The 24,678-nt window shown below is 41.7% G+C and overlaps 1 protein-coding gene across 1 annotated transcript; it reads right to left on the bottom strand.

The window, feature by feature from the left end:
- Positions 1–6,558: 6,558 nt before the first annotated feature.
- Positions 6,559–8,029, bottom strand: LOC126588503 (DNA damage-repair/toleration protein DRT100-like). The gene has a single exon (XM_050253601.1). The coding sequence runs from the start codon at positions 7,861–7,863 to the stop codon at positions 6,760–6,762; it is 1,104 nt and encodes a 367-aa protein (XP_050109558.1). The 5' UTR covers positions 7,864–8,029; the 3' UTR covers positions 6,559–6,759.
- Between the last annotated feature and the right edge of the window lie 16,649 nt (positions 8,030–24,678).

The following is a 24,678-nucleotide window of genomic DNA, read 5'->3' as shown; positions in this document are numbered from 1 at the left end:
CGTTTTTTATTTTATTTTATTTTTTTATTATTACCCTCTGATGGGGTTTATACAGATATCTGCAAAAGATAAGAACAGTAAATTACATCATTCAAAAAAGCTGCTGCAAAAGGTGGGTATGGCAGATGATTAGATAATGGGATAGTATCTGTACAATTGAAGTTTGGGTAGTGGTATGGCCGATGGCTGCAGAAGCTTTTGATTTTACTTTCTCTTTTCCTTTCCACTTTTCCTTTCTGCATGGTCCACGAGTCCCCCGCAATTATCTCTGGTCCTCCGCAATTATCTATGTCCACCCATGTTTTATGGCCTTTGGAGACCATCTGACTTTAAGCTTTTAATTTCCATTGCTTTTCTTTGCTTTTCTCTAGAATGACATCTACTTGGACAACCCAAAACCATATGGAATATTGTTAGCCTTGTCGAACCCTAATCTGGCACCAAAGTAGAAGGCAACAAACACTAGTCAGGCGTCACTATGAACAGCAACCAAAGATAGCCCTTCTTTTTCTGCCATGCTCTCACGTGCAAAATTGCTTTCTCAAAAGTTGGGCTGCTCAGAGAGGGCTGCTCAAAGACCACGAAGGCCGATCTCAGAAATCAAAGAAGCTTGCTTTCTCAAAAGCTGGGCTGCTCAGAGACCACGAGGGCCGATCTCAGAAATCGAAGAGGCACCTGCTTTTTCAGCCTTGTCAGCACCTGTCACATGCACACTCAGCTTTGCGGAAATTACGGGCATTCTGTCGAAGATTTCTAGTGAAATAGAAAGCACGTGAATCTTACTGTTCAATCACCCACTTTCCACACGCACCATCAGCTCATGGGTACCACAGATAACTTTGTCAAAGATCTCTGACAAAGTTTAGACACGTAAAGCTTGCAGGTCCCACTACATCGCTATGACCAAGAAGGGTAAAAGAATAACAAAGAAACAGCATTAACAAAGTTTAGACACATAAATTTTGAAGGTCTAGCTACTATATTATTACCCATAAGGGTAAAGGAACATCACCACTGTTGGATAATTGGAAAGTCCCTGTGTGTCAACCTCTGTACTCTGTGGCAAGGTAGACTAGCAAACATGCCCAACCTTTACTCACATTTGAGAAAACACTCCCAACAAGATTGCTTGCTCCAAAATCGAAAAGGCACCGTCCTCCGAATCTCGGGAGCCAGACTCCCAACATGATTAAGGTCGTACCCAGTGCACAAGGCTCCCGCTTTACACAGGGTCTGGGAGATGTGAATGTCGGCTAGCTTTACCCTCATTTATGGAGAGGCTGCTCCCAAGTCTCGAACCCGAGACCTACCGCTCATGGGCGAAGGCACTTGCCATCATACCAAGTGCGACCTCTAGACTCCCAACATAATTACTTTCTCAAAAATAGAAGAGACACCGCTCTCCGAATCTCGAGAGCCAGACTCCCAACAGGATTGCTTTCTCAAAAATCGAAGAGGTACCGTTCTCCGAATCTCGAAAGCCAGATCCCCGACATGATTGCTTGTTCGAAAATCGAATAGGCACCGCTTTCTGAACTTCGAGAGCCAGATCTCCTTGGATAAAGTTTGTCTGTAAACTTCACACACAACATCAGCTTTCCAGATACCACAGACCACTTTTTCAAAGTGCTCTGACAAAGTTAAAACGCGTGAAGCTGGCAGCTCCCACTACCGTGCTATGACTAAGCAGGGTAAAGGAATATCATTACTACTTGTTAGGGAGACTCCTATATATGTTGACCTCCATCCTCAACGGACAGGCAGACCTGCAAAAATGCTCAACCCTTCCTCATATCTGAGAAGGCACTTCTAACGAAGCCTCTCGAAATACTCAGTTTTCTTTCCCTCCGATAATACCTCTGCAAACAAGCTACACCAGAGCAAGAATATCTCATATCATTAGGGTTAAAAGCAAGAGTATCCCATATCATGCTTTTTCCCTATCTTTTCCTTTGGCCTTGTTCTTACCTGCAAGACAAGGAGAAAGAGAGCAATCAGTCAGCACTTGGAATCAAGCTTCCCGTCAGGAACCGACTGCCTGGATCCCTTTACCTGATTACTTACCTGGCATTGCTCTCGAGTACTCATCTTCAACATCTTATGCTTCCAGAGAAGATACCACATCTGCCTGAGGAATAGATAGGGAAAGTGAGAAGGATACAAGGAAGCATGTGGAGACAAGCGTAACAGAACACGTGCCGATACATCAACTACTTTGTCAACAGCAAAAGTATCCCATATCAGCAGGGTCGAACGTACTCTAGATTTGATGGACTTGTTTTGACCCTCAAACTCTTCGTTCGGCCTTATACTCTGGAGGAAACCAGAAAACCCTCCAGCCCAGTTCAAGAATAAGCCTGTGGAAAGTTACTTCTTCAAAAGTAAAAGTATCTCATATCATCTCTTCTTCTTTTTCTTCTCTTTATCCTTCATGCTGCCTGCAAGATAGGGAGAATGAGAACAATCAGTCGGAACTCGAAATCAAACTTCTGATCTGGGACTGATTGCTTGGAGCTCTGATTGCTTACCTTGTCTGTCACCTCTTTCAGCGACTGATTGCTTGGAGCTCTGATTGCTTACCTTGTCTGTCACCTCTTTCAACAGATCCCTTAGCTCGGCGACTTGGGGGACTCCTACTTCATGGTTTGTATCGAGCTTGACCAAGCTTGAAACTACAAGTAAGCTTCAAGTGAAATTGATACATTACCTTGTGCATCTCCACCAGTTAAAGATACCATCCCTGGATGGAGGAAGAGTACTTCCAAAGAAGATGCCATATCTACCTATGAGACAGATAAGGCAAGTGAAGACGATACCACACTTCGGTACTTAGAAGTTTCGTGATTACGAGATCAGTCTCCCACAATATTTCCTAATGTCATTTGTACTAAATCATTCACTTGTACTCACTAAAGGAGAGCTTGAACCTATGTACTTGTGTAAACCCTTCACAATTAATGAGAACTCTACTATGTGGACGTAGCCAATCTGGGTGAACCACGTACATCTTGTGTTTGCTTTCCTGTCTCTATCCATTTACATATTTATCCACACTAATGACCGGAGCAATCTAGCAAAGATCACAAACTTAATACTTTCTGTTGTGGTCATATTCAAGATGATATTCCTTGGTGTATGCTTTTCGCAAACGATATAGTGTTGATAGATGAAACTCAGGAAGGGGTAAATGCGAAGCATAACCTTTGGAGAGAAGTGTTGGAATCTAAAGGTCTTCGCCTAAGCCGATAAAAAACAGAATATATGGAGTGCAAGTTCAATGCAAATGGATGCCAAAATGAGTTAGGCGTGAGGATCAGATATCAGGAAATACCAAAGAGCGACCGTTTTCGCTACCTAGGATCTATCTTACAAAAGAACGGAGAATTAGATAGAGATCTCAACCATAAAATACAAGTTGGATGGATGAAGTGGGAGAGTGCATCTGGCGTGTTGTGTGACCGTCGTAGGCCACTGAAGGCGGTGAAGCATCAACACGTACACAAAATGGGTGTAGTGGAGATGAGGATGCTTCGTTGGATGTGTAGGCACACGAGAAAGGATAAGATTAGGAATATGGATATCCGAGGTAAAGTAAGAGTAGCCGAAATTGAAGGAAAGATGAGAGAAAATCGGTTACGGTGGTTTGGACATGCGCAAAGAATGCCTACTGACGCTCCGGTTCGAAGATGTGACTACGGGATAGAGGTTCAGGGCCGAAGGGGTAGAGGAATACCTAGGAAAACTTTGAAAGACCCTAAGAAAAGACTTAGAGTACTTGGATCTAACGGAGGACATGACACAAAACCGAGCGCAATGGCATTCTAGGATTCATATAGCCGACCCCACTTAGTGGGAAAAGACTTTGTTGTTGTTGTTGTTGTTGGTGTGTGAGAGCTATTGGGTGTATTGGGCATTTGGGTTGTGAGTTTGCCAACACTTTGTAAACTCCCATTTGGTTGATAGTGGATTATTGGGTGAGCTTCTACTGCTCCGAGAACGTACTCCAGGGGTGCGTTTGGTACGTGGGACGGGACGGGACGGAACGGGACGAGGCGTTCCGTCCCGCGTTTGGTGCGCCAAAAATGGGTGGAACGGGTTGTTCCACGGGACAGATTTTGGGTGTTTTTGCATTCCACCTCCCCCCTGGAACGGGTTTGTTCCACGTCTGTGGAACACAATGTTTTACCATTTTAAGACAAATATACCCCATGTCTTTTTCAAAAATTACACCTTCGTTCCGTCCCGTCCCGTCCCGTCCCGTTCCGTCCCGTCTGCGTACCAAACGCACCCCAGTTACACTGATTGTTGAGGAACCTCGTTAAAATCTTGGTGTCTTTAATATTTTGTTTTTGCATTCAATTTGATATATTTCATGTGGATTAGCTTGAGTTGGTTCCATAAGGTTTGGTGCTATCTTATCACAACACTCTCTGCAAGCTGAAGGCTCTCTCTAACCCATCCCTTCCCACCCCACAGAGCCGTCGATCCCATGAATGCAACCCGATGTAATGGTCAGCCCAACAGTCACCGAGGTTCCTCCAGAGGGTCTGGGGATTAGGCACCACGGTCCTCGATGAATCATAGCCTCCCTACCACTCTCCAAGAGGAGGCACTGTTTCTGTAACTCGGATTCTAATGCAGTATCTATCATTAGTTCATAACTTTCTTGTGCCTCAAGATTTTTTGTTCCTTTTTTTCTTCTGTGACCATAGTTTTGGTTTGAGGTGGCCATTACTTGTTTCTTCTGGCATCACGAGATCATATGACATATGCTATCAGAAATACTGGATATAAATTGATACGTTTATCTCGCCAGGCGGCAACCGTTCCACTACACGTTCTCAATTACTGTTCACCGTTTCGGACCCCTCTTCTTGAATGTAAATTGTACAGCTGGGCTTTGGGAGAGTCATCTCTCACTAATGCTTCACGTGTGATGTCTTGTTTTGATGTACTTGAATGCTTGAAACTGATATCAAAGCTCAGTCTGTGAAGTGTACGTGAGAACAACTTACAGGATTATCAGACTGTGGCGCTCCATTCAATAATGCATTATAATGTGTGTGTGTGCATTATTGGAGAGAACGTCATGTGGCGTTAACCTGTTTCATATAAGTAAATATATTGGTGTATGTCAACAGCTATGCAAATAGTCAAATGGGGTTGTGCGAACCTTGTGGATATAGATGGGTTGTAGGCTTGTTCCCACATTTTGGCCGCATGTTTGGTGCTAGTGTGGGATTCTATTGGATTACTCATTAGATTTGAGGTTTCTTGAAGTGAAAAATGAACGTATGACGTTCAAATTTTTTTTTCAAGTTGAAGGAATTAGATGTTTTAAGGCGATGAATTCGTACTGCTTTGTGGGATTGAAAATGTTATATTTCCTTCATTAACTAATCCGTTTTTAATTATAACATAAACAAAATTTAAAAGCTGGCATATTCATTTCTTCGCTCAAGTTTCAACATACAATATGCGTTGAATCTAATTAGTGATCTTGTACTACTCTCTCCTAGTCTAGAAGGACTACTCTGTTGGAGAAAATGTTTAGTGGTACAGCCTGATCTCATCACATGTAAAGCAACTTATACGAGTGTGAGATTAATATAAATCGAGATAAAACAAAATTGAAGTGATATTCGCATGTTTGTGAAAACTATCATACAAATGACATGATCATTTTGTTGCCATATTAAAGATCTTCTCATTTAAAAACCTAGCCCTGGGTAAACTGTTTTAGGTTAGAAAACATTTTTAAAATGAAGGAAAAAGGTTTTTTCGAATCTCAAAAGTCGTATGTAATTCCTTCAATTATTGACATTCCAAAAGCTAAGAAAAAAGAAAGAAAAAAAAAACTATTTCATCTTTTTCAACTTATAAAATGGAAAATTGACTTCTTCTAAAAGAACATTTTGCATTTTCTTGGTCGATGGTCACATCAATTTGCATGAAATTGAGAGATTTTTTAGTGTGATCGGAATACAGAGTAATACATTAAGTATTATTATAAAAATTATAATATATATGTATTAAAAAGTTAATAACTTAAAAAATAAAATTTGCATCATTAAAATAAAAATACGTTATGTATCATCTATGTTTCGATCATAATGAAATTTTTTTTCTGATCGACATAATTTGATATTTCCCTTTTCAGTCATGAGTCAAACATAATTAGTGGGCCACAACCTAATGCTCTCCATATATTCATGCAAAATTACGTGCATGAAAAGAAAACAATTCAATTGTCCTATTAATAGCGGTTTAACAAATGATAAATGATAAAGAGCGACTAAACACACTGGACTCTTTGCTTTGCGAGAGTCCAAGAATATTTATGGTACGCAACTTTAATTTATTATGCAAAGATGTTTTCATGAATCGAACATGTAACATTTGAGTCATAAAGTGGTAACTTTTTTGTTGCACAAAGACCTTGAAGAATGTCAAAGTTGCATGATAAAATCAATATGTGAAATAATTCAACTTACTTGTAAGTCCATATAAGCCTCTTCTTCCAACAATGTGGGATTCATTCTCAACTGACACAATCTCTAACAAACGATATGATATCTTTACTAAATAGGTTTAAACAACAACAACAAAATTCAAACTTAAAAGCACACTTCTTGACGAACTTGGCTGAACTCAAATTTGAATAACAACTTTTAGATTCAATAAAAATTGACCGTAATTAAGTGCAGTAAACACACCAATACAACATAATACAAACACCTTCGCAATCTAATGTTTAAGCTAGCAAGTTTTTAGTGGCTTGCCACATAAGCAATCGTTGTAACTAAAAGACGACGCCTCGAGGTGATCGAACGGCGGCCCGGCCGGAATCCGCCCGCAGAGGTGGTTGTGGCTCAAATCCAAGTGCCCGATATACGAAGCCGAAATGATAGATTTCGGGATAGCTCCCCTCAACTTATTGAACGCTAAATCGATCGCCGTGAAGTAGGATCTCGGCCCAAAAACATCCGGTATCAGGCCCGAGAGAGAGTTTTGGCTCAAGTTCAAGTTACTAATGGCCGATACAATCAAACTTGGCGGTATACGACCTGATATATTGTTGCAATCGAGATTTAGCGTCGCAAGAACCGCCATTTTGCCAATCGTAGCGGGAATCGGACCCGAAAGCTTGTTCAAGGAAAGATCCAGATCCGCGAGCCGGTAAATTTGGGAGATCGAACTTGGAATTGTACCCGTGATCAAGTTTCGGCTCAGCAAAGCCCGGCTCAGCATCCCAAGTCGGCCGAAATCTTGGGGCAACTCGCCCGAAATTTTGTTGTTTCGGAGGTCCAGGTGCATGAGGCTGGAGAGGTTGGTGAGTGATGCCGGAATTGGGCCAGAAATGAGATTATCGGCGACGTTGAGGACCGTGAGACGGTGGAGCCGGCCGATTCCTGACGGAATCTCACCGGAAATTTTGTTTCCGATGAGGTCGAGGATTCGGAGGAAGGGGAGCGTAGTAATGCATTTTGGAATCTCACCCGTAATTCCCTTCCAGTCGGCGATGGTGACGCTGGAGAGACGGGTGAGGCGGCAGATGGCGGGGGAGATCGTTCCGGTCATGTATCCTGTCCGGTGGGTCTTCTCATAAATCGGGTCTTCGGACTCGCCCCGGAGGTTTATGTCAGCAACACGGCGGGACTGCGGGTCGCAGCTGATGCCTTTCCAGTTGTGGCAGCAGTTGGTGCCGACCCAAGAGTTAAAGATCCCATGTTTCGACTCGTGGAGCGCCGACTTGAACGCCATCAGGGCTGCCAGGTCTGAAGGCGGACAGCCCTGGACGGCCCATGTAACGGCGAAGAGCGTAGCGGCCACCGCCGTTACGTAAAGACGCACAGCTCCCATTTTTCGAAAGGATTGAAAACTTTTTGTTTACAAAAGTGTGTGTTTTTGTGTGTGAGAGTTACATATATAAGTGAAGAAGTGGAGATGTATGTTGAGCAGTGTGATGTCAGGTTTCGGAACTTGATGTTGGGAAGAGGAGATGGGCGTGGGTTCACTGAGTTTCAGTAGGTTTATATATAAGATGAGGGAGACTATTTTTTGTGACGGTTTTGCCCCTACCGTGGGTTTTTCAGGGTTTATTAGCTTGGATTGACTTGGGTGATGGGTGATTGAACTTTCAAGACTTGGAGTATATATGACAAGAGTATCATTTTCATTTCATATGCTTCCTGGAATTTTCATTGTATTATTGCCACTTCACAGGATTGATTCACGCAACATATTATAGTAGTGTATAAGTTAGAAGATTTGGAGAGTTCATGCTCACAAACTATGGATTAAAATAGTTGATACAGTTTTAAGTTGCGGATTGCCTCGTTGAATTAGAGTCGTTCTTTTTCTTTCAAATTTTTTCCCTCTTTTTAGTAAGTGCAAAATGATTTTTCAAAGTCCAAACGACAACTTTCTTTATTTTAGGCAATGAGAAAAAAACTTACTTTTTGAGTATAAGGTCAAGGTAAAGTTTAAATATGTACAAAAATCCTAAATATACGTATGAGGTAATTGGATTGTATTTCTATTTTATTAATATGATCGATTTAGGAGAAGAGCAGAAAGGGTTAGATTGAAATTTGAGTATTAAGGTGGGGCTTAAAAATAATAATTGAAATATGAGATATATACAGCTCAAAAACATGGGAGCATATGAGATATATACAGCTCAAAAACATGGGAGCTTATGGGATCAGGTGGGGGAAGAAGATAAGCATTGGGGGTGTGTCTATGTGGCTAAATTGGGCTGGGAGTACGTTGAGAGTTGGAGCACGTGGCAGCTTGAGGTCCATAGATTAAATCATTTTACAGGTTTTAGAGAGGGAGAATGTTAGGGTTGTTTTCATAAATTTTCTGTCAGGATATTAAGGCCATGTATGGTGTATCTGCATAAAATAAGGTCTGACTTTGAGTTAGTATCATCGAATCGGTTGGCCGTATGGAACAAAACAAATAAAGTAATTGTCGTCGAAGGGGAAGAGACTTTCTTTTTTTTTGATACAAGTGATTGTGAGAGGAAAAAACTCGAACTCGGGACCTCATTTGTAAAAATAATACTCTTTATATTGAATTACATGCAGAAAAGAAAGAAGTTAAACACCAAGAACTTGAGAAGATCTCTCCTACTCTAAGCATATAGATATTTAGTCTTGCTATTAGATTCCACACTAATAAGGCAGACAATGTAAGTTAGGAGATGACAAGTTTCACCGAACAAACATTTCATAGAGTAAAAACTATAGACAAAACTTGGGTAAATTATATAGTAGCCCCTTAGGTTTAAGGTCTATTATAACCTCATACAACATCTTTAAAACGTTTCACTTTCATACATCTCGTACTATTTTATTTCAAAATAATACCTCCGTTATATTTTCCATCCATTGATCCATTAAGTGCTGAAATGGCTGCCACATTTGTGCCACGTGGCTGCCAAATATGTGCCGCGTGGCAAAAATAATAATTTTTTATTTTTTAAAAAAAAAGCTAAATCTTCTAAATTAAAAATAAAAAATAAAAAAAAACTAAAACCTTATCCCCCTCTTCCTCCTATCTTATCCCCGCAATCCCCAAACCCAGAAACCTCTCCTTTTTTCTTCCCATCTTCATCTTGTTCCCCCTGCAACCCAGAAAAAAAAAATAGCCCTTCAATTCATCTTCCCCATCCCTCCTCCTCCTCATCATGTCGTCTCCCCCATCTTTATCTTCTTCCCCCTGCAACCCAGAAAAAAAAAAAAACCAAATCCCGTCATCACCCGGTTCGTGAGGTGGGAGGAATGGGTGTGGATTTAAGGAGTGGGGGTGTATAGAGGAGGGAAGAGGGTGGGTGCAGAGGAAGGGATGTGGGTTTCTGGGTAAGGTGGGTCGCAGGAGGGGGTTCTGCGGGTGAGGAAGCGTCCCGGGGCGTTTTGCGGGTGAGGGGGGTCGCCGGGGGGGGGGGGTGGTTTTTCTGGGTAAGGTGGGTCGCCCAGGGGGGATGGATTTTCTTTTTGGGCTTTTGGTTTGGGGGGTTCACGGGGGTGGGTGATTTCTCTCAGCTTTTGGTTTTTTTTTTCAAAAAAAATTAAAAAATTATTTTGCCACGTGGGGTTGTAATAGACCTTAAACATGAGGGGCTGCTATATAATTTACCCATAGAACTATGACAAAAAAACAACCGTTAGATAGAACTAAAAGGGAAAACAAGAAAAAGGAATATATATATATATATATATATATATATATAGTTTAATGTCAGTTTACTACCTTGAAGTTTCGTGGTTTTCAACATTTGGTACATGAAATTTTTTTCATCCGAGAATCATACCTCAAGTCTTAATTTTGGGACAGTTTCATACATCTGTTAAGTTTTCCGTTAGAACTTCTATTAACTGATGACATGGCGCCCACGTGAAAAATAATTGAGTGCCATATGTCAATATGGGCCCCCACTTCAATATTAAAAAAATATACAAAAACACAAAAAAAAAAAAAAAAATCCCCACCCGTCTTCTACCTCTCCCAACCCCCTCCCTTCCTTCCTTCTTCCATCTGCAACCCGCACCTTCTCCCCCAAGCTCACTCCAACCACCAAAACCAATCTCCCCCAACCTTCATTCTTTCCCTTTGCGACCCGCACCCTTTCTCCCAACCTTCCTTCACCACCAAAACTAGTCTCCGCCAACCCGCACCCTCTCTTCCTTCTTCCCTTTGATCCAAAACAAAACGTAAACAATACGAAGAAAATGCAACCAAGTTCCAAAACAAAACAAAATGCAACCAAGTTCGGAACTTGCAAAACCCACACCGAAAACCCAATCACGAAAACAAAAAAAAACCCCTTTTTGCAATCCCACTATCTAATTTTTCAGATCATCCAAACAAAAAACAGAGAATCGAATAAAGTAAGCTTTTTTCTCTTTATTGAAGTGAGAGTAGGAGTCGAAGTAATAGTCAGAGCTTGTTTTGCCATCGGCTTCGACAAAGGAGACCTCCGGCTCGCCCATGGAGTCATCGATGACCTTGTCGAGCTCAGGGTCGCACATGGACTCGTCAATGTTGGATCTGAGGGAAGAAGGAAGGGAGGGTGCGAGTTGGGGAATACTGGTTTTGGTGGCTGGAGTGAGCTTGGGGGAGACTGGTTTTGGGGGAGAGGGTGCGAGCAGAGGGAAGAAGGAAGGGAGGGGTTGGGTGAGGTAGAAGACGGGTGGGGAAATTTTTTTTATTTTATGTGTTTTTGTATTTTTTAAAATTTTTAATATTGCAGTGGGCCCATATTGACACATGGTGCTCAGTTATTGTCCACGTAAGTGCTACGTCATCAGTTAACAGAGGTTATAACGGAAAACTTAACGGACATATGAAACTATCCCAAAATTAAGACTTGAGGTATGACTTTGGGATGAAAAAAATTTCATGTACCAAATATTGAAAACCACAAAATTTCAAGATAGTAAACTACCCTATATATATATCCGCCCAAGCAATCTATTTTTGTACTTGATTGGATGAGCACTTCCCTTTTTTGTCATTGTCTTTGCAATCATGCTTAGATGATTATGACACTAGATGAATATCGACTTTGACACTATTCTTTTAACCATTTGCACTTTAGATGAAATTGTGAACACGGAAAATTCCTGAAACGAAAGAGACAAGAACAACGTGCACAAACAAAATATTTGTATTTGATGATTTTGGGTTACAATCTCTCTCAAATTTGATCCTCTGATTCGATCTCCGTAAGGTGTTGATTGGTGGATGTACGATTGATCCAAGGGCCGTCGAGGCTTGATCTTGGATGAACTGTTGGAAGTTTCTTCAAAGGGCCGTGGGCTTGATCTTTGAAGGTGGATTTGAGCGAATCTTCAAGGAGCCGTTGGGGCTTGATCTTGAAGAACAGTGATGAACGTATCTTCAAGGGCTTTTGGGCTTGATCTTGAAGAACAGTGATGAACGGATCTTCAAGGGCTTTTGGGCTTGATCTTGAAGAACGGTTGGATGTGTGGATTTGTCGACGTTTGTTGATCCAAAGGGCCGTTGGGGCTTGATCTTGGATGAACGGATGATGAACGATGGTACTTTCTTCAAGGGCCGTCGGGGCTTGATCTTGAATTGGTGGAAGTTCTTCAAGGGCCGTTGGGGCTTGATCTTGGAAGAACGATGAACAAAGAACGAAGAAGGCTTTCTTGATTCTTCGGGAACCTGGATGCTTGAGAGCTTCGGAGTTTCAAAGCTTCAGAGCTTCGAGGTGTGATATGAATTAGTCCCTCCCAAATGAATGAAATGGGCTTGTATTTATAGAAATTTCCAAGGCCTAATTTTAAATATAATATTCCAGATGAAATAAGTCGTTTCTGCCAGGTGTTGACACGTGTCCTATTTGATAACTTTTCCAACTCATTTCAATTTCCGTTGAGTCACACGCTACGTGGAAAATTTATGTAATACATGAGCGTTGAAACTTTGATTTATCGGTCAACATTTATTTACCGAAATTTCAATGTCTACAAATGCCCCCACTTCAAGTCGCGTCGTGTACATGTGTTTGTCGCGTGTATGAGATGCGTTTTGAAGTCCCTTACTGTAGACGTCGATCCAAGGGCCGTCGAGGCTTGATCTTGAATTGGGCTGGAGATTTCTTCAAGGGCCGTTGAGGCTTGATCTTGAATTGGGCTTGAGATTTCTTCAAGGGCCGTTGAGGCTTGTTTTTGAACTTTCGTTTGAAATTTCTTTAAGGGTCGTCGATGCTTGATCTTGAAGGTTGAAATTGGACCACAAGGAGCTTCATGTGGTAGATGATCTTTGGCTTTGGTAGTGGGTGAATCGGCACGTATTTTGTTGCGCTTGTTGACTTTCCACAGCTTTGATCTTGAACTGGGTTGAAGGATTTTCTGGATTCCTCCAATTGTTGATTTTCCACAGCTTATTCTTGAACTAGGTTTTGATTCAAGGGTGGTAGACACTTAAATCTTGAATCGGACTTGTGATTTCTTCCAAGGCCGTTGAGGCTTGATTTTGAATTTGGCTGGAAGCTTCTTCAAGGGCCGTTGAGGCTTAATTCTTGAAGGCTGACTCGAACACATGGCAAGCAGGCACGAGGTGAAGGTGACGACTTGTTGCTTTGTTCAATCTTTCTAATTCACACCTAAGCAGTTTGGTCAACGGTATGATCTTCAAGATTGATGAGCTCTTCTTCCAGTTGGTGACCTGGTTTTTAAAGTTTTGATTCAAGGGTGGTGAATCGACACGTGCAGCCCACAACGTCTAGTAAGTCGACCGAAGAATTTGAGGGTCAAAACGAGTCCTTCATCTCAGATTCTTTCTGCCGAGTTGACTGTGCATACTGCCTTCTTCTCTGCTTGTTTCTTCAGGCAGATATGGCAGCTTCTCGAGTTCTTTAGCTCGGACTCTTTCTGCTAAGTTGACTGTGCAGACTGCATTCTTCTCTGCTTGTTTCTTCAGCACGTTGTCTCCATATGCTGCAAGGTATCATTTTCACTTGCCTTATCTGTTCTCCAGGCAGATGTGACAGCTTCTATGGAAGTACAGCAGCAGTGGGAGACGAGTACTCGAGAGCAGTGCTAGGCAGGCAATCAGGGAAGGGTTCCAAGCAGTCGGTTCCTTACCCGAGTTTGAGTGGAAGTTCCGGCATATTGTTTTCTTTATCCTTGTCTTTGTAGGTAGGAGCAAGGACAAAGGAAACGACAGGGAGAACGCATGATATGAGATACTCTTGCTTTCTACCCTGGTGATATGAGATACTTTTGCTTTGAAGTTATTGGCTTACAGAGGTACCCCAAGGAATAAGGAACACTAAGTGACTCGAGAGGCTTCGTTGGGAAGACATTCTCGGAGATGAAGAAAGGTTCTGTATGTCTGCCTTACTATGGAAGGTGAAGGTGGACAGTTATAGGAGGTCCCTTAATACCTGTAGAGGTACTATTCTTTCACTTGTGTCGGCAACTAACGCGTGATTGAACAGTAAACTTTCACGTGCTTTCTCATTCACCGAAAATCTTCGACAAATTGCCCGTGATTTGCGCAAAGTTGAGTGTGCATATGACAGGTGATGATGCGGCTGAAAAAGACTGGCGCCTCTTCGATATCTGGGATCGGCGCTTCGACAAATTACCCGTGATTTCCGTAAAGCTGAGTTTGCGTGTGACGGGTGCCGACGCGTCTGGAAAAGCAAGATGCTTCTCCGATTTCTGAGCTTGCCTCTTCGATTTTTGAATGGCATCTTCGAATTCTGAGCTCGCCTCTTCGATCTCTGAAATCCCGTCGAGTACTGATTTTTTATAGAGGCAGGCAGTTCATTTCAAAGCACACTTGAATTTTTGCTTGTACCTTCTTGCACTTCTAAGATCTCGATTTGTCCGACCTCTTCTTTCTTTAACACCTTTGAAAATGTTTGGCCCCTCCGATCGTCGTTTTGACTTAAATCTTGGTGAAGAGGCAGTCCCTTCTTCTCCAGACAACATATGGCGCCCATCCTTCATATCCCCCACTGGTCCTCTTACCGTTGGGGATTCAGTGGTGAAGAATGATATGACCGCTGCGGTGGTGGCCCGGAACCTTGTCACTCCTAGAGATAACAGACTACTTTCCAAACGGTCTGATGAGTTGGCTGTTAAGGATTCTCTGGCTCTCAGTGTGCAGTGTGCAGGTTCTGTGTCTAATATGGCCCAACGCCTATTTGCTCGAACCCGTCAAGTTGAATCATTGGCGGCTGAAGTGATGAGTCTCAAACAGGAGATTAGATGGCTCAAGCAGGAGAACAAACAGTTGCATAAGCTCGCACATAGCTATGCGACAAACATGAAGAGGAAGATTGACCAGATGCAGGAATCTGATGGTCAGATTTTACTTGATCATCAGAGGTTTGTGGGTTTGTTCCAGCAGCATTTGCCTTCGTCTTCTGGGGCTGTACCGCTTAATGAAGCCTCAAATGATCAACCTTCGGTGCCTCTTCTTCCTGGAGTTCCGCCGAGTGGTGTGACTTCAAACAGTCAACCTCCGACGTCTCTTTTTCCTAGAGCTCCGCCGAGTACTGAGACACCACCTGAGCAATGAAGACTCCTTCCCGTTTGTTTGCACATTTATTAATTTTTTTTTTTTGTATGTAGAATGCAAATTTATGTAAAATTTCCAGAAAAAATAAATAAAATGGACTTTTATTTCTCTTAATGCTTTTTTTTTTTTTTTTTTTTTTTTTGCACATGGTGCCAGATGCACCATCCATTTTTTTATATTTTCCTTTCTTTTCCCCTGTTTTATTTTTTTTTGCACATGGTGCCAGAGCACCAAATATCAAACAATTTTCCCTTTAATCATGGTGCCAGACGCACCAAAGATCAAACTTTTTATTTTTTTATTTTTTTGCAATTTTTTTTTCTGCACATGGTGCCTCATGCACCACCAGAAACTTTTGATCTGTCATGGGGCTGTTCCCCATCTTTGATCCACCATCCCATTTTCTATTATTATTTTATTTTTTATAAATTTGGATGATGGGCTGGGGAATTTTGCAGGGAAGGATGAAGGCGACGTAGAGCTGGAGTCGAGGCTTCATGACCGGCTAGTCGTTTGACGGCGGTTATTGAAGTTCTTCGTCGTTGCTGTTTGCCACTGCCACTACACGACCATTGCACTGCCACTGCATTCTTGTTGCCCTGCACCGCCGCCATTGTACTGCCGTTGCTGTGGATTGGTGTTGATATGTTGAAGACGGTAGAAAGCTTTAAGCATGGTCAAGCTTGGGGACAACTAAGATGCTTTTTCAAAGTGCTAGCAGAAGCAGCCTGAGAAACAGAATCACCAGTTCGGCAGATCTCAACCGGTGAACGAACCCCTCCATGCCCAAAAATTGACAAACTCTGAAGCGGAACCATAGCCTTCTATTTGCCTACTGTGTTGCCGGACTCAACAAGCCCTATCAGAGGTGGCAAAACACCTTCAGAAACAAGCCAATTTTTTGCAGCTTCCAGATTTTGCATGTGAGCAAATTACCGTCACAGTCTTCTCTCGCTCCTCCCGCCTCTTGGTGCTCTTTCTGCTTCATGACTTTATTAGCATCGGGTCTGATTTTCACCGATGGAAGACTCAGCATCGAAGGGACGGATGGTACAGACGACATCGAGCAGAACGGCGAGGAAATGACCGGGGCAGGTGAACTGGTTGCTGCTTGAGGTTGGAGAAATGAACACAATTTCTGATTTTAGAGAGAGAATGCTGAGATAGATGAGAGACATCTCTCATGTTCTAAACAGAAGTGGCTGGAGGCTTGAAGAAGAAGCTTAGGGTTTCTTCCTGATTTGCAGATGCCGAAACTTTGAAGCGTATTTTTTTTTGTAAGTTTGGGACCTCTGGACCGGCAGCTTAGGGTGTTCCCTTCTCTCAGCTATACACTGAACCCGAATGTCCTAGTGTTTGCTCGGATCTGTGATCTGCTCCGGAGTACCCATGAGCTCCACCATCCTAATTGGAAAATTGAGGTCCGCATCAGAATCTTGGGTAACTTGAATCTTGGCTCCCGACTGAGTCTGTAGATACTTGATAGTCTCCCCACCTTTACCAATAATGACACCAACCCTGCCATTGGGAACCTCAATCTTTTTGCTCGATCCCTGGAAACCACCGTAAGATACCGGGATTGAAGAAGGAGCTGGGTTTGAGAAGTGAGGCTTCAAATCTGGCGGACCAGAGCTAAAGCCCTTTGTGAATAGAATCGGAGCCACCATTGTCAACCCTAGAGCGCTTAGCATCCCCGCCGTTCAACAACCGAGCTGCGATCACCCATTGATTTCATGCTTCCGGAGGCTCCGGTAGTCGGAGAGAAGCTCGTCGATGAAGCTTGCTTGGCAGGGAGGAAGGAGTGTACCATGGGATCTGGAAGTTGGTCTTGGCCTTGGGGCCGCGAAGGATGCGAGCGGCGGCATCGTAGGCTCGGGCGGGGAGAGGGTCGGTGTTGGCGGAAACTAAGGTGATGATGGCGGATAGTATAACCTCTGGCAGGTCGTTGATGGTGGTGGCCATGGCGGTATGTTTTCCCCAACGCGCTTGCCGGTGGCCCGCTCTTGCTTCGGAGGGAGGGAGAATGAGGAAGGCGAGGGCTGAGGACGCTTGCAATCCGAGGAGAAGGCTATGATGGAGAGTTTTGGGAAAGAAGGGTCTTTTGGGCTGCCCAGGCTTTGGGCTTCACAGGCACAATCACGTGCCTTCTTGCTGAATTTTTTTTTCTTCTTTTTTTGTAAATACATAAAACATATATCTCCCATTTTTTTTCTTTTTTTGGTACAAAGAAATTGTAATAGCATTAAAACTTTTAATAAAATTTTTATTCCTTATTTTGGTGTGACTGAACTCAAATTTTGAATATTCGAGCTGCCTACGTACCCCTCCAAAGAAGAGATCAAGTCGTAACGTAGTTCAAATACATTTTTTTTTCTTTGTTATTTTCTTTTGTTATTTTCTTTTGGTGGTGCCGTTTGCAGTTTCAACTCGTTGAGGCAAGGAGCGTTGTGCCATGCAGTTTAGGCTCGTGCGGACAAGGAGCTCGTGTCCTACAGTTTAGGCTTGTGCGGACAAGGAGCTTTTGGTTCGTGTAGTTTAGGCTCGTGCGAACAAGGAGCATTGTGTCGTTTGCAGTTTCAACTCGTGCAGACAAGGAGCATTTAGTGCCGTGTTGCAGTTTCAGCTCGTGCAGGCAAGGAGCGTTGGTGTCGTTCGCAGTTTCAACTCGTGCAGACAAGGAGCATTTGGTGTCATTCAGTTTCAGCTCGTGCAGGCGAGGAGCTTTGGTTCGTGCAGTTTAGGCTCGTGTGAACAAGGAGCATTATGCCATGCAGTTTAGGCTCGTGCAGGCGAGGAGCCTTGGTTCGTGCAGTTTAGGCTCGTGCGAACAAGGAGCATGGTGAATTTGTCAAGCAATTTTGGAGAGGCGTTCCTCAAAATCTTGATAGCAAGGAGCCTTGACCGAGTGATTGAAGAAGTCTTCGGGCAAGAAATCACGCATCGTGATGGGGATGGACGATCTATATGTCGAAATTTCATCATCTTCAACACGTTCACGTTGCTTTGAAGGTTGACAAGAGCTGTTTTGCCCCCTTTCCGATTGGCGGACTTGTGGAGGAGACGTATGCTTCTTGTGCAATTTCTTAGGAGTGACTTGAGTCCATCCTTCAACTTTGCTTGTCTTGGAGGATGCCCCCAGCGGTTGAGGTGAAAACTTTGAGTTGGAAGAGCCAGAAGTGAAGGTGGTATAGTTTGACTTCACCACATCGTCAAGATCTAGCTCGATGATTCCTTTCTGAGCCAGCTTCATGATGAGATCTTTCAGCACGAAACATTTTTCTGTCGGATGACTGATGAAGCGGTGGAATTTACAGTACCTTGGACTGTCGGTACGATTCATCTCTTCCGGCCGTCTGCACTCAGGCAAACTGATCACCTTCTTGTCCAACAGGTCATCCAGCATGGCAATTACATCAGAGTCGGGGAATGGATAAGTCTTTTCCTCAAACTCCTTCAAAGTGCGTCTACGCATCTCTTGATCACGAAAAGCTTCGGTTTGAATCGCCTTGCCTCGTGTGGATATTTTGACAGGAGATGTGTTGACCGTCATCGCTTCCTTGGTGGGTTTCCATGCAGCCTTTTCCACCTTTGTCCAAAGAACTTTGTCGTTCTTGTAGTCGGCGATCGGTTCTTTCTTCCCATGATGGGCGATGCTCAACTCCATGTCATGGGCGCGAGTGGCCAATTCCTCGAAGGTCCGCGGTTTAATGCCTTGAAGGATGTATTGCAAACCCCATTGCATGTCTTGGATGCACATCTCGATTGAAGAGGTTTCCGAGAGCCTGTCTTTACAGTTGAGGCTTAGAGTGCGCCATCTATTGATGTAGTCAATGACTGGCTCGTCCTTCCACTGCTTTGTGCTTGTTAGCTCTAGCATGCTCACAGTGCGGCGGGTGCTGTAGAAGCGATTGAGGAATTCCCGCTCCAATTGCTCCCAACTGTTGATGGACTCAGGCTCCAAATCCGTGTACCACTCAAAGGCGTTTCCTTTCAGCGAGCGCACAAACTGCTTGGCGAGGTAGTCCCTTTCGGTTCCTGCGTTGTTGCAAGTTTCAACGAAGTGGGCAACGTGCTGTTTCGGGTTTCCCTTTCCATCAAATTGCATGAACTTTGGTGGTTGATAACCCCTCGGCATCCTTAAGGCGTCGATCTTCTTTGAATACGGCTTTGAGTACAACCCGGAGGTATATGAGCTCACTTCGTACTGTGCCTTGATGGTGTTGGTGATCATCTCTTGCAGCTGCTGGATAGAAAGAGATCCCATGAGTGCCGCTGCTTGGTCTGGCTCCGGCTTTGCATCGTTTTTCTTCACCTGAGGCTCATCTTCTGGGTTAGGGTTCTCGTCGTCCTGTGGCTCCAGTCGGCTGACGAGTGCAGCGATTTGCAAGTCTTTTTCTTCCACAGTTCGGGTTAGCCTTGCGATTGCTTCATTCATTTGAGCCAGTTGTTCTTCAACTGAGGTAACGCCGATAGTCATGACTTGTGCGACCAATAGACGTGACTTTCCTTTAGACATCCAGGATGCTGATGAAGAACGTCGTTGGCTACTTTGGGATGTCATCTTGTGTGTCTCAGCATCATGCTTCGGTGCCCCCAGCGAGGTCAGGTTGATGACAGACTCACATCTTGGATGCTCCCCTTGCTCTTTTAGCGGCACCAATTTTGAAGTGGCATGTTGAGGAGCGGTTGTGGCGCCAATGGATTGTCCATTTGCGGCAGAAGTGCTTAGGATCCTTCCCTCAATGGTTGCAAGAACGGCTTGTCCCTTGCTTGATGTCATTGACTTTGAGGTGTGCTTGGATTCCTTGAACGAAGAAAGAGATGAGAGGTAGAGATTGTCCCACTGGGCGTGCCAATTTGTGAACACGGAAAATTCCTGAAACGAAAGAGACAAGAACAACGTGCACAAACAAAATATTTGTATTTGATGATTTTGGGTTACAATCTCTCTCAAATTTGATCCTCTGATTCGATCTCCGTAAGGTGTTGATTGGTGGATGTGCGATTGATCCAAGGGTCGTCGAGGCTTGATCTTGGATGAACTGTTGGAAGTTTCTTCAAAGGGCCGTGGGCTTGATCTTTGAAGGTGGATTTGAGCGGATCTTCAAGGAGCCGTTGGGGCTTGATCTTGAAGAACAGTGATGAACGTATCTTCAAGGGCTTTTGGGCTTGATCTTGAAGAACGGTTGGATGTGTGGATTTGTCGACGTTTGTTGATCCAAAGGGCCGTTGGGGCTTGATCTTGGATGAACGGATGATGAACGATGGTACTTTCTTCAAGGGCCATCGGGGCTTGATCTTGAATTGGTGGAAGTTCTTCAAGGGCCGTTGGGGCTTGATCTTGGATGAACGGATGATGAACGATGGTACTTTCTTCAAGGGCCATCGGGGCTTGATCTTGAATTGGTGGAAGTTCTTCAAGGGCCGTTGGGGCTTGATCTTGGAAGAACGATGAACGAAGAACGAAGAAGGCTTTCTTGATTCTTCGGGAACCTGGATGCTTGAGAGCTTCGGAGTTTCAAAGCTTCAGAGCTTCGAGGTGTGATATGAATTAGTCCCTCCCAAATGAATGAAATGGGCTTGTATTTATAGAAATTTCCAAGGCCTAATTTTAAATATAATATTCCAGATGAAATAAGTCGTTTCTGCCAGGTGTTGACACGTGTCCTATTTGATAACTTTTCCAACTCATTTCAATTTCCGTTGAGTCACACGCTACGTGGAAAATTTATGTAATACATGAGCGTTGAAACTTTGATTTATCGGTCAACATTTATTTACCGAAATTTCGATGTCTACAGAAATATTATACTGATTTTTTTTTTGTTACATTTGGATAAAAAAATGCAGAAAGCTGAAAAACGAGTGTCAAAACCGCTAGCCGAGACCATTGAAAGTGCAATGTAAGGTTTCTTCCCATTGTTTCTTGTGTTCTATTAATTGTGATGAAGAAAAAACATGTTGAGTGTTTGATCAAATTCAATGAATTTTTAGTGCTATTATGCTTGAGTTAGGAGAAGGTTAATTAATTGTCCAAATTTTGGGTTTCGAAAATGTGAATGATAGCTACGTCTTTTTGGATTGTCCCTACCAGTACCTGAATCTTTGTCTCCCCAATTAGGATCACCAATTTTGGTTTTTTTCAGAGTGGTCAATTATAATAAATGACCAATAAATACAAGATAATTTATAGAGGAAATTTTCCCATATGGCTTTCAATTAGGGTTTATGTATCATTGGATGGTCCAAATGCCCTATCATCAAACAGTAGAAACAGGCCGATGCTAAGATTGGAGATCATGTTCTGTGGACCATCGCTTGATCTTGCATGTGGATGAGGATGATCGTCATGTGAGGACAAGCAGTCACCATTGGTCCATGTTAGGAGGATTTCAAACAAATGAAAAGTTATGTCGATTGGATTTGGGAAAGATTTGAAAAGCATGCATATCTCCAGTTAGATTTTCATGATTTTGATTTATTCTACTGCTTGGATTACTTCACTATATGTCTTACATAGTTTAACTGATTTTAAATATTCATGTTCTTCATGCATATTTTAAGCACCATACATTTATATGTTCGTAACGAGACTTCTTGTTTTAGTGGTAGAACACTTGCTCTAAATAATTAATTATACGCAACTTCTAAATTTACTGACAGAGTACTTGTCTCTCTCTTCCCTTAAAACTGAATCAAAAGAGAAAAACATATCTATATATGTATGATTGGTAATCGTTTTAACAATTCGACGCTGTAGCTGCTTGTTTTTCTTGTTCCAAGAATTTTGATTTTTCAGCTGCTGAATTCTGCCGCTATTTTTAGGCTGGTTACAAGCTTTTCTGTCTAATTTTCTTGAGCTCACTTTAGTTATCCCAAAAATTATATTTATATAGTAATATTTTAGTTACACCCCGGAACATGCCGATTTAGGGTTACAAGTTCATAGGAATTATAACACATGTAGCCATAATCTAGTGTTAATTATATGACTAAAGAAGTTGAACTAGAATTGGTGGTTTTTGATATCAATAAAATTCCGCTCATACAATTGAGGTTTTCCAAAGTAAATAAATAAATAAGTATGAGCATCTCCTATACATAGAGCTTTTAAGGGAAGATATCCTAATTTTTTTAAATGAGGATTAGTTTCGAACTTCAACGACCCGAATCGTCGATTTTCAAAGTTGCACCTCGTAGATCATCCTTACAAAATATTAACCAAATCGAAAATATTTGAGACATCTAATTGAGTTCAAAGAAACTGACGAACACTAAAAAACATTGAAATTTCATTGTTATTAAATGGGGATATAGTTTCGGTTTGAATTGAATTTTATAATTTATAAATCGAGACATACAAAATAGACGGTTCAGATCGTTAAACTTCGATGTGGAGTAGTAGCCACAGTTAATCCTTTGTTTTTCAGGAAAACTAATGAAAATGGTTTGAAAACTTTGAGTTTTAAGGATAATGACAAAATAAAGGGTAAAGTGAATAGTATTAGGTTTGACTTTTTAGTGTAAAAATGTGTTTTTTCGTTGAAGTGAATAGTACCGTAAACTTTTTGTTAAAACTCTTTTTTTTAATGAGTAAAGGGTCTGGATACCTATAATATAAAATTTGTAATATTGTTACTTAACAATTATCTTTGTCGGTGCCATATCATATGAATTCCTTGCTGCAAAGTGTTAAAATCCGTTTCAAAAGAATGTCGTTTCCTAAAAAAAGGCATGATATTTCAGTACCTTTTCCCATTGCAGATCATATTTATATTAGAGGCAAAAGTTCATGATCTAAAAGGAGAAAAGGTAAGTAAAGGACACGATTGCATTGCAGCAATTATTGAGATGCATGGAACTCAGTAAAGTAGTACATTAAGCAGCTTCCCTTTTAACCCGGTACGATTGTGCTCATCTACCAAAAAAACCCTACAGTCGTCGACCCCAATCTTTATGTGGTCAATCCTGCTCTCTCTCCGTCTTTAGCAGTGGTTGTTCTTTTTCTTTGTCAAGAAAAACCTTTATATTTGTAATCGCTCTCTCCTTCTTTTATATAATTTGTATGCTATTTATTAACTTCAACAAAATAATAATGAAATTATACCATGTTTAATTTGATCAACAATGCATAAACTTAGGATTCATGATTGAATTATTGACTTCAAGAACCTTATCCTGAAGATGCTCGTTTCGTTTTTGGGAAACATGAAATGACTTAAGAACATATGGATTTGTTTCTCCTAAAATTTTGCATTATAATCTGGCCGACAAAACTAGCCGACATGCATGTTAAATAATAAAATTGATGAAATTGTTTATTCCCCTTTCCCAAACTTAATTAGAAAAATGATTTAAGATACTGTTTAAATTAGTTCCCAAATACAACAATTGCATCTCTTTCACCGAAAAAAAAAAGAAGTTTGCATCGGATCCACTATTTTATATAATGGTTTTTTTATCACAAATAGTCTTTAAATTGACCATTACCATCAATATGATCTCTGAAATTGAAAATCAATCAATGTAGTCCTTGAAAATAGATGTCGCAAATTAATGTTGTCATTCCGTCACAATTCTATTAAAAATTCTATTAAGTGTTGATTTGGCAAATAAATGAATCTCATAAGTCATTTTTCTCACAAATGGTCCTTGAAATTGACATGCGACATCAAAATGATTTCTGAAATTGAAAATCGATCAATGTAGTCCCGCATAGTAAGTGTCCCAAATCAATGTAGTCCTTCCGTCATAATTTTGTCAAAAATTATGTTATGTGCTGATGTAACACATAAATGAATCACACAAGTCTAATTAAATTTTAAAAAATACAAATAGGTTTAATAATTTAATAGTTAATAAAAAGTTGTGAACCCAAAAACCAAGTCCTACAATCACCTCCGATCCCAGTCCATATTCCCCAACCTCCTTCGTTGTCTATCCTCTAAAAAAAATCTCAATACATTCATCTTTACACACTTTGACACCCTTCACCGAATTGAACCTAAATTGAGATCACCTTTGGAGATGACTTGGCTGATTGGCAACGACTTCTGGGACATCATCGTTAACATTTAGGCGATCAACATCCTCACAACCTTAGGCTATCAAAATTCCATTGTGCAAAAAGGTATTTAGACCACTTTTTAAATAATTATTAAACCCACATTAGCATATAACAATTTTTTTTACAGAATTGTGGACCAAGGATCATATTGATTTGAGACACCTATTTTTAAGGACTACATTCATCGATTTTCAATTTTAAGGTGTCGGTCAATTTCAAGGACCATATTAATGGTGTGAGTCAATTTCAGGGACCATTTGTAATAAAAACTTATAAATCTTGTGGGGCCCATTTATATGCCACATCAGCACTTAACGGAATTTTTAATAGAATTGTGACTGAATGACCACATTGATTTGTGACACCTATTTTTAGGGACTATCTTGATAGTGAGGGTCCATTTTAGGGACCATTTGTGATAACAACCCTTTATATAATCTAGAGGGGCCCTAGCGTAACAGAGCGCTATTGTCATCGAAAAGTCATTAGTTCAGATTGTAAAAATAATATTTTTACAAAACAAGAGTAATGTTGCGGACAAT

Source organism: Malus sylvestris, chromosome 11, assembly GCF_916048215.2.
Source record: "Malus sylvestris chromosome 11, drMalSylv7.2, whole genome shotgun sequence".
In the NCBI taxonomy this organism is placed as follows: Eukaryota; Viridiplantae; Streptophyta; class Magnoliopsida; order Rosales; family Rosaceae; genus Malus; species Malus sylvestris.
The sequence above is the reverse complement of the archived record's forward strand: the minus strand, read 5'-3'. Positions and strand labels throughout refer to the sequence as shown.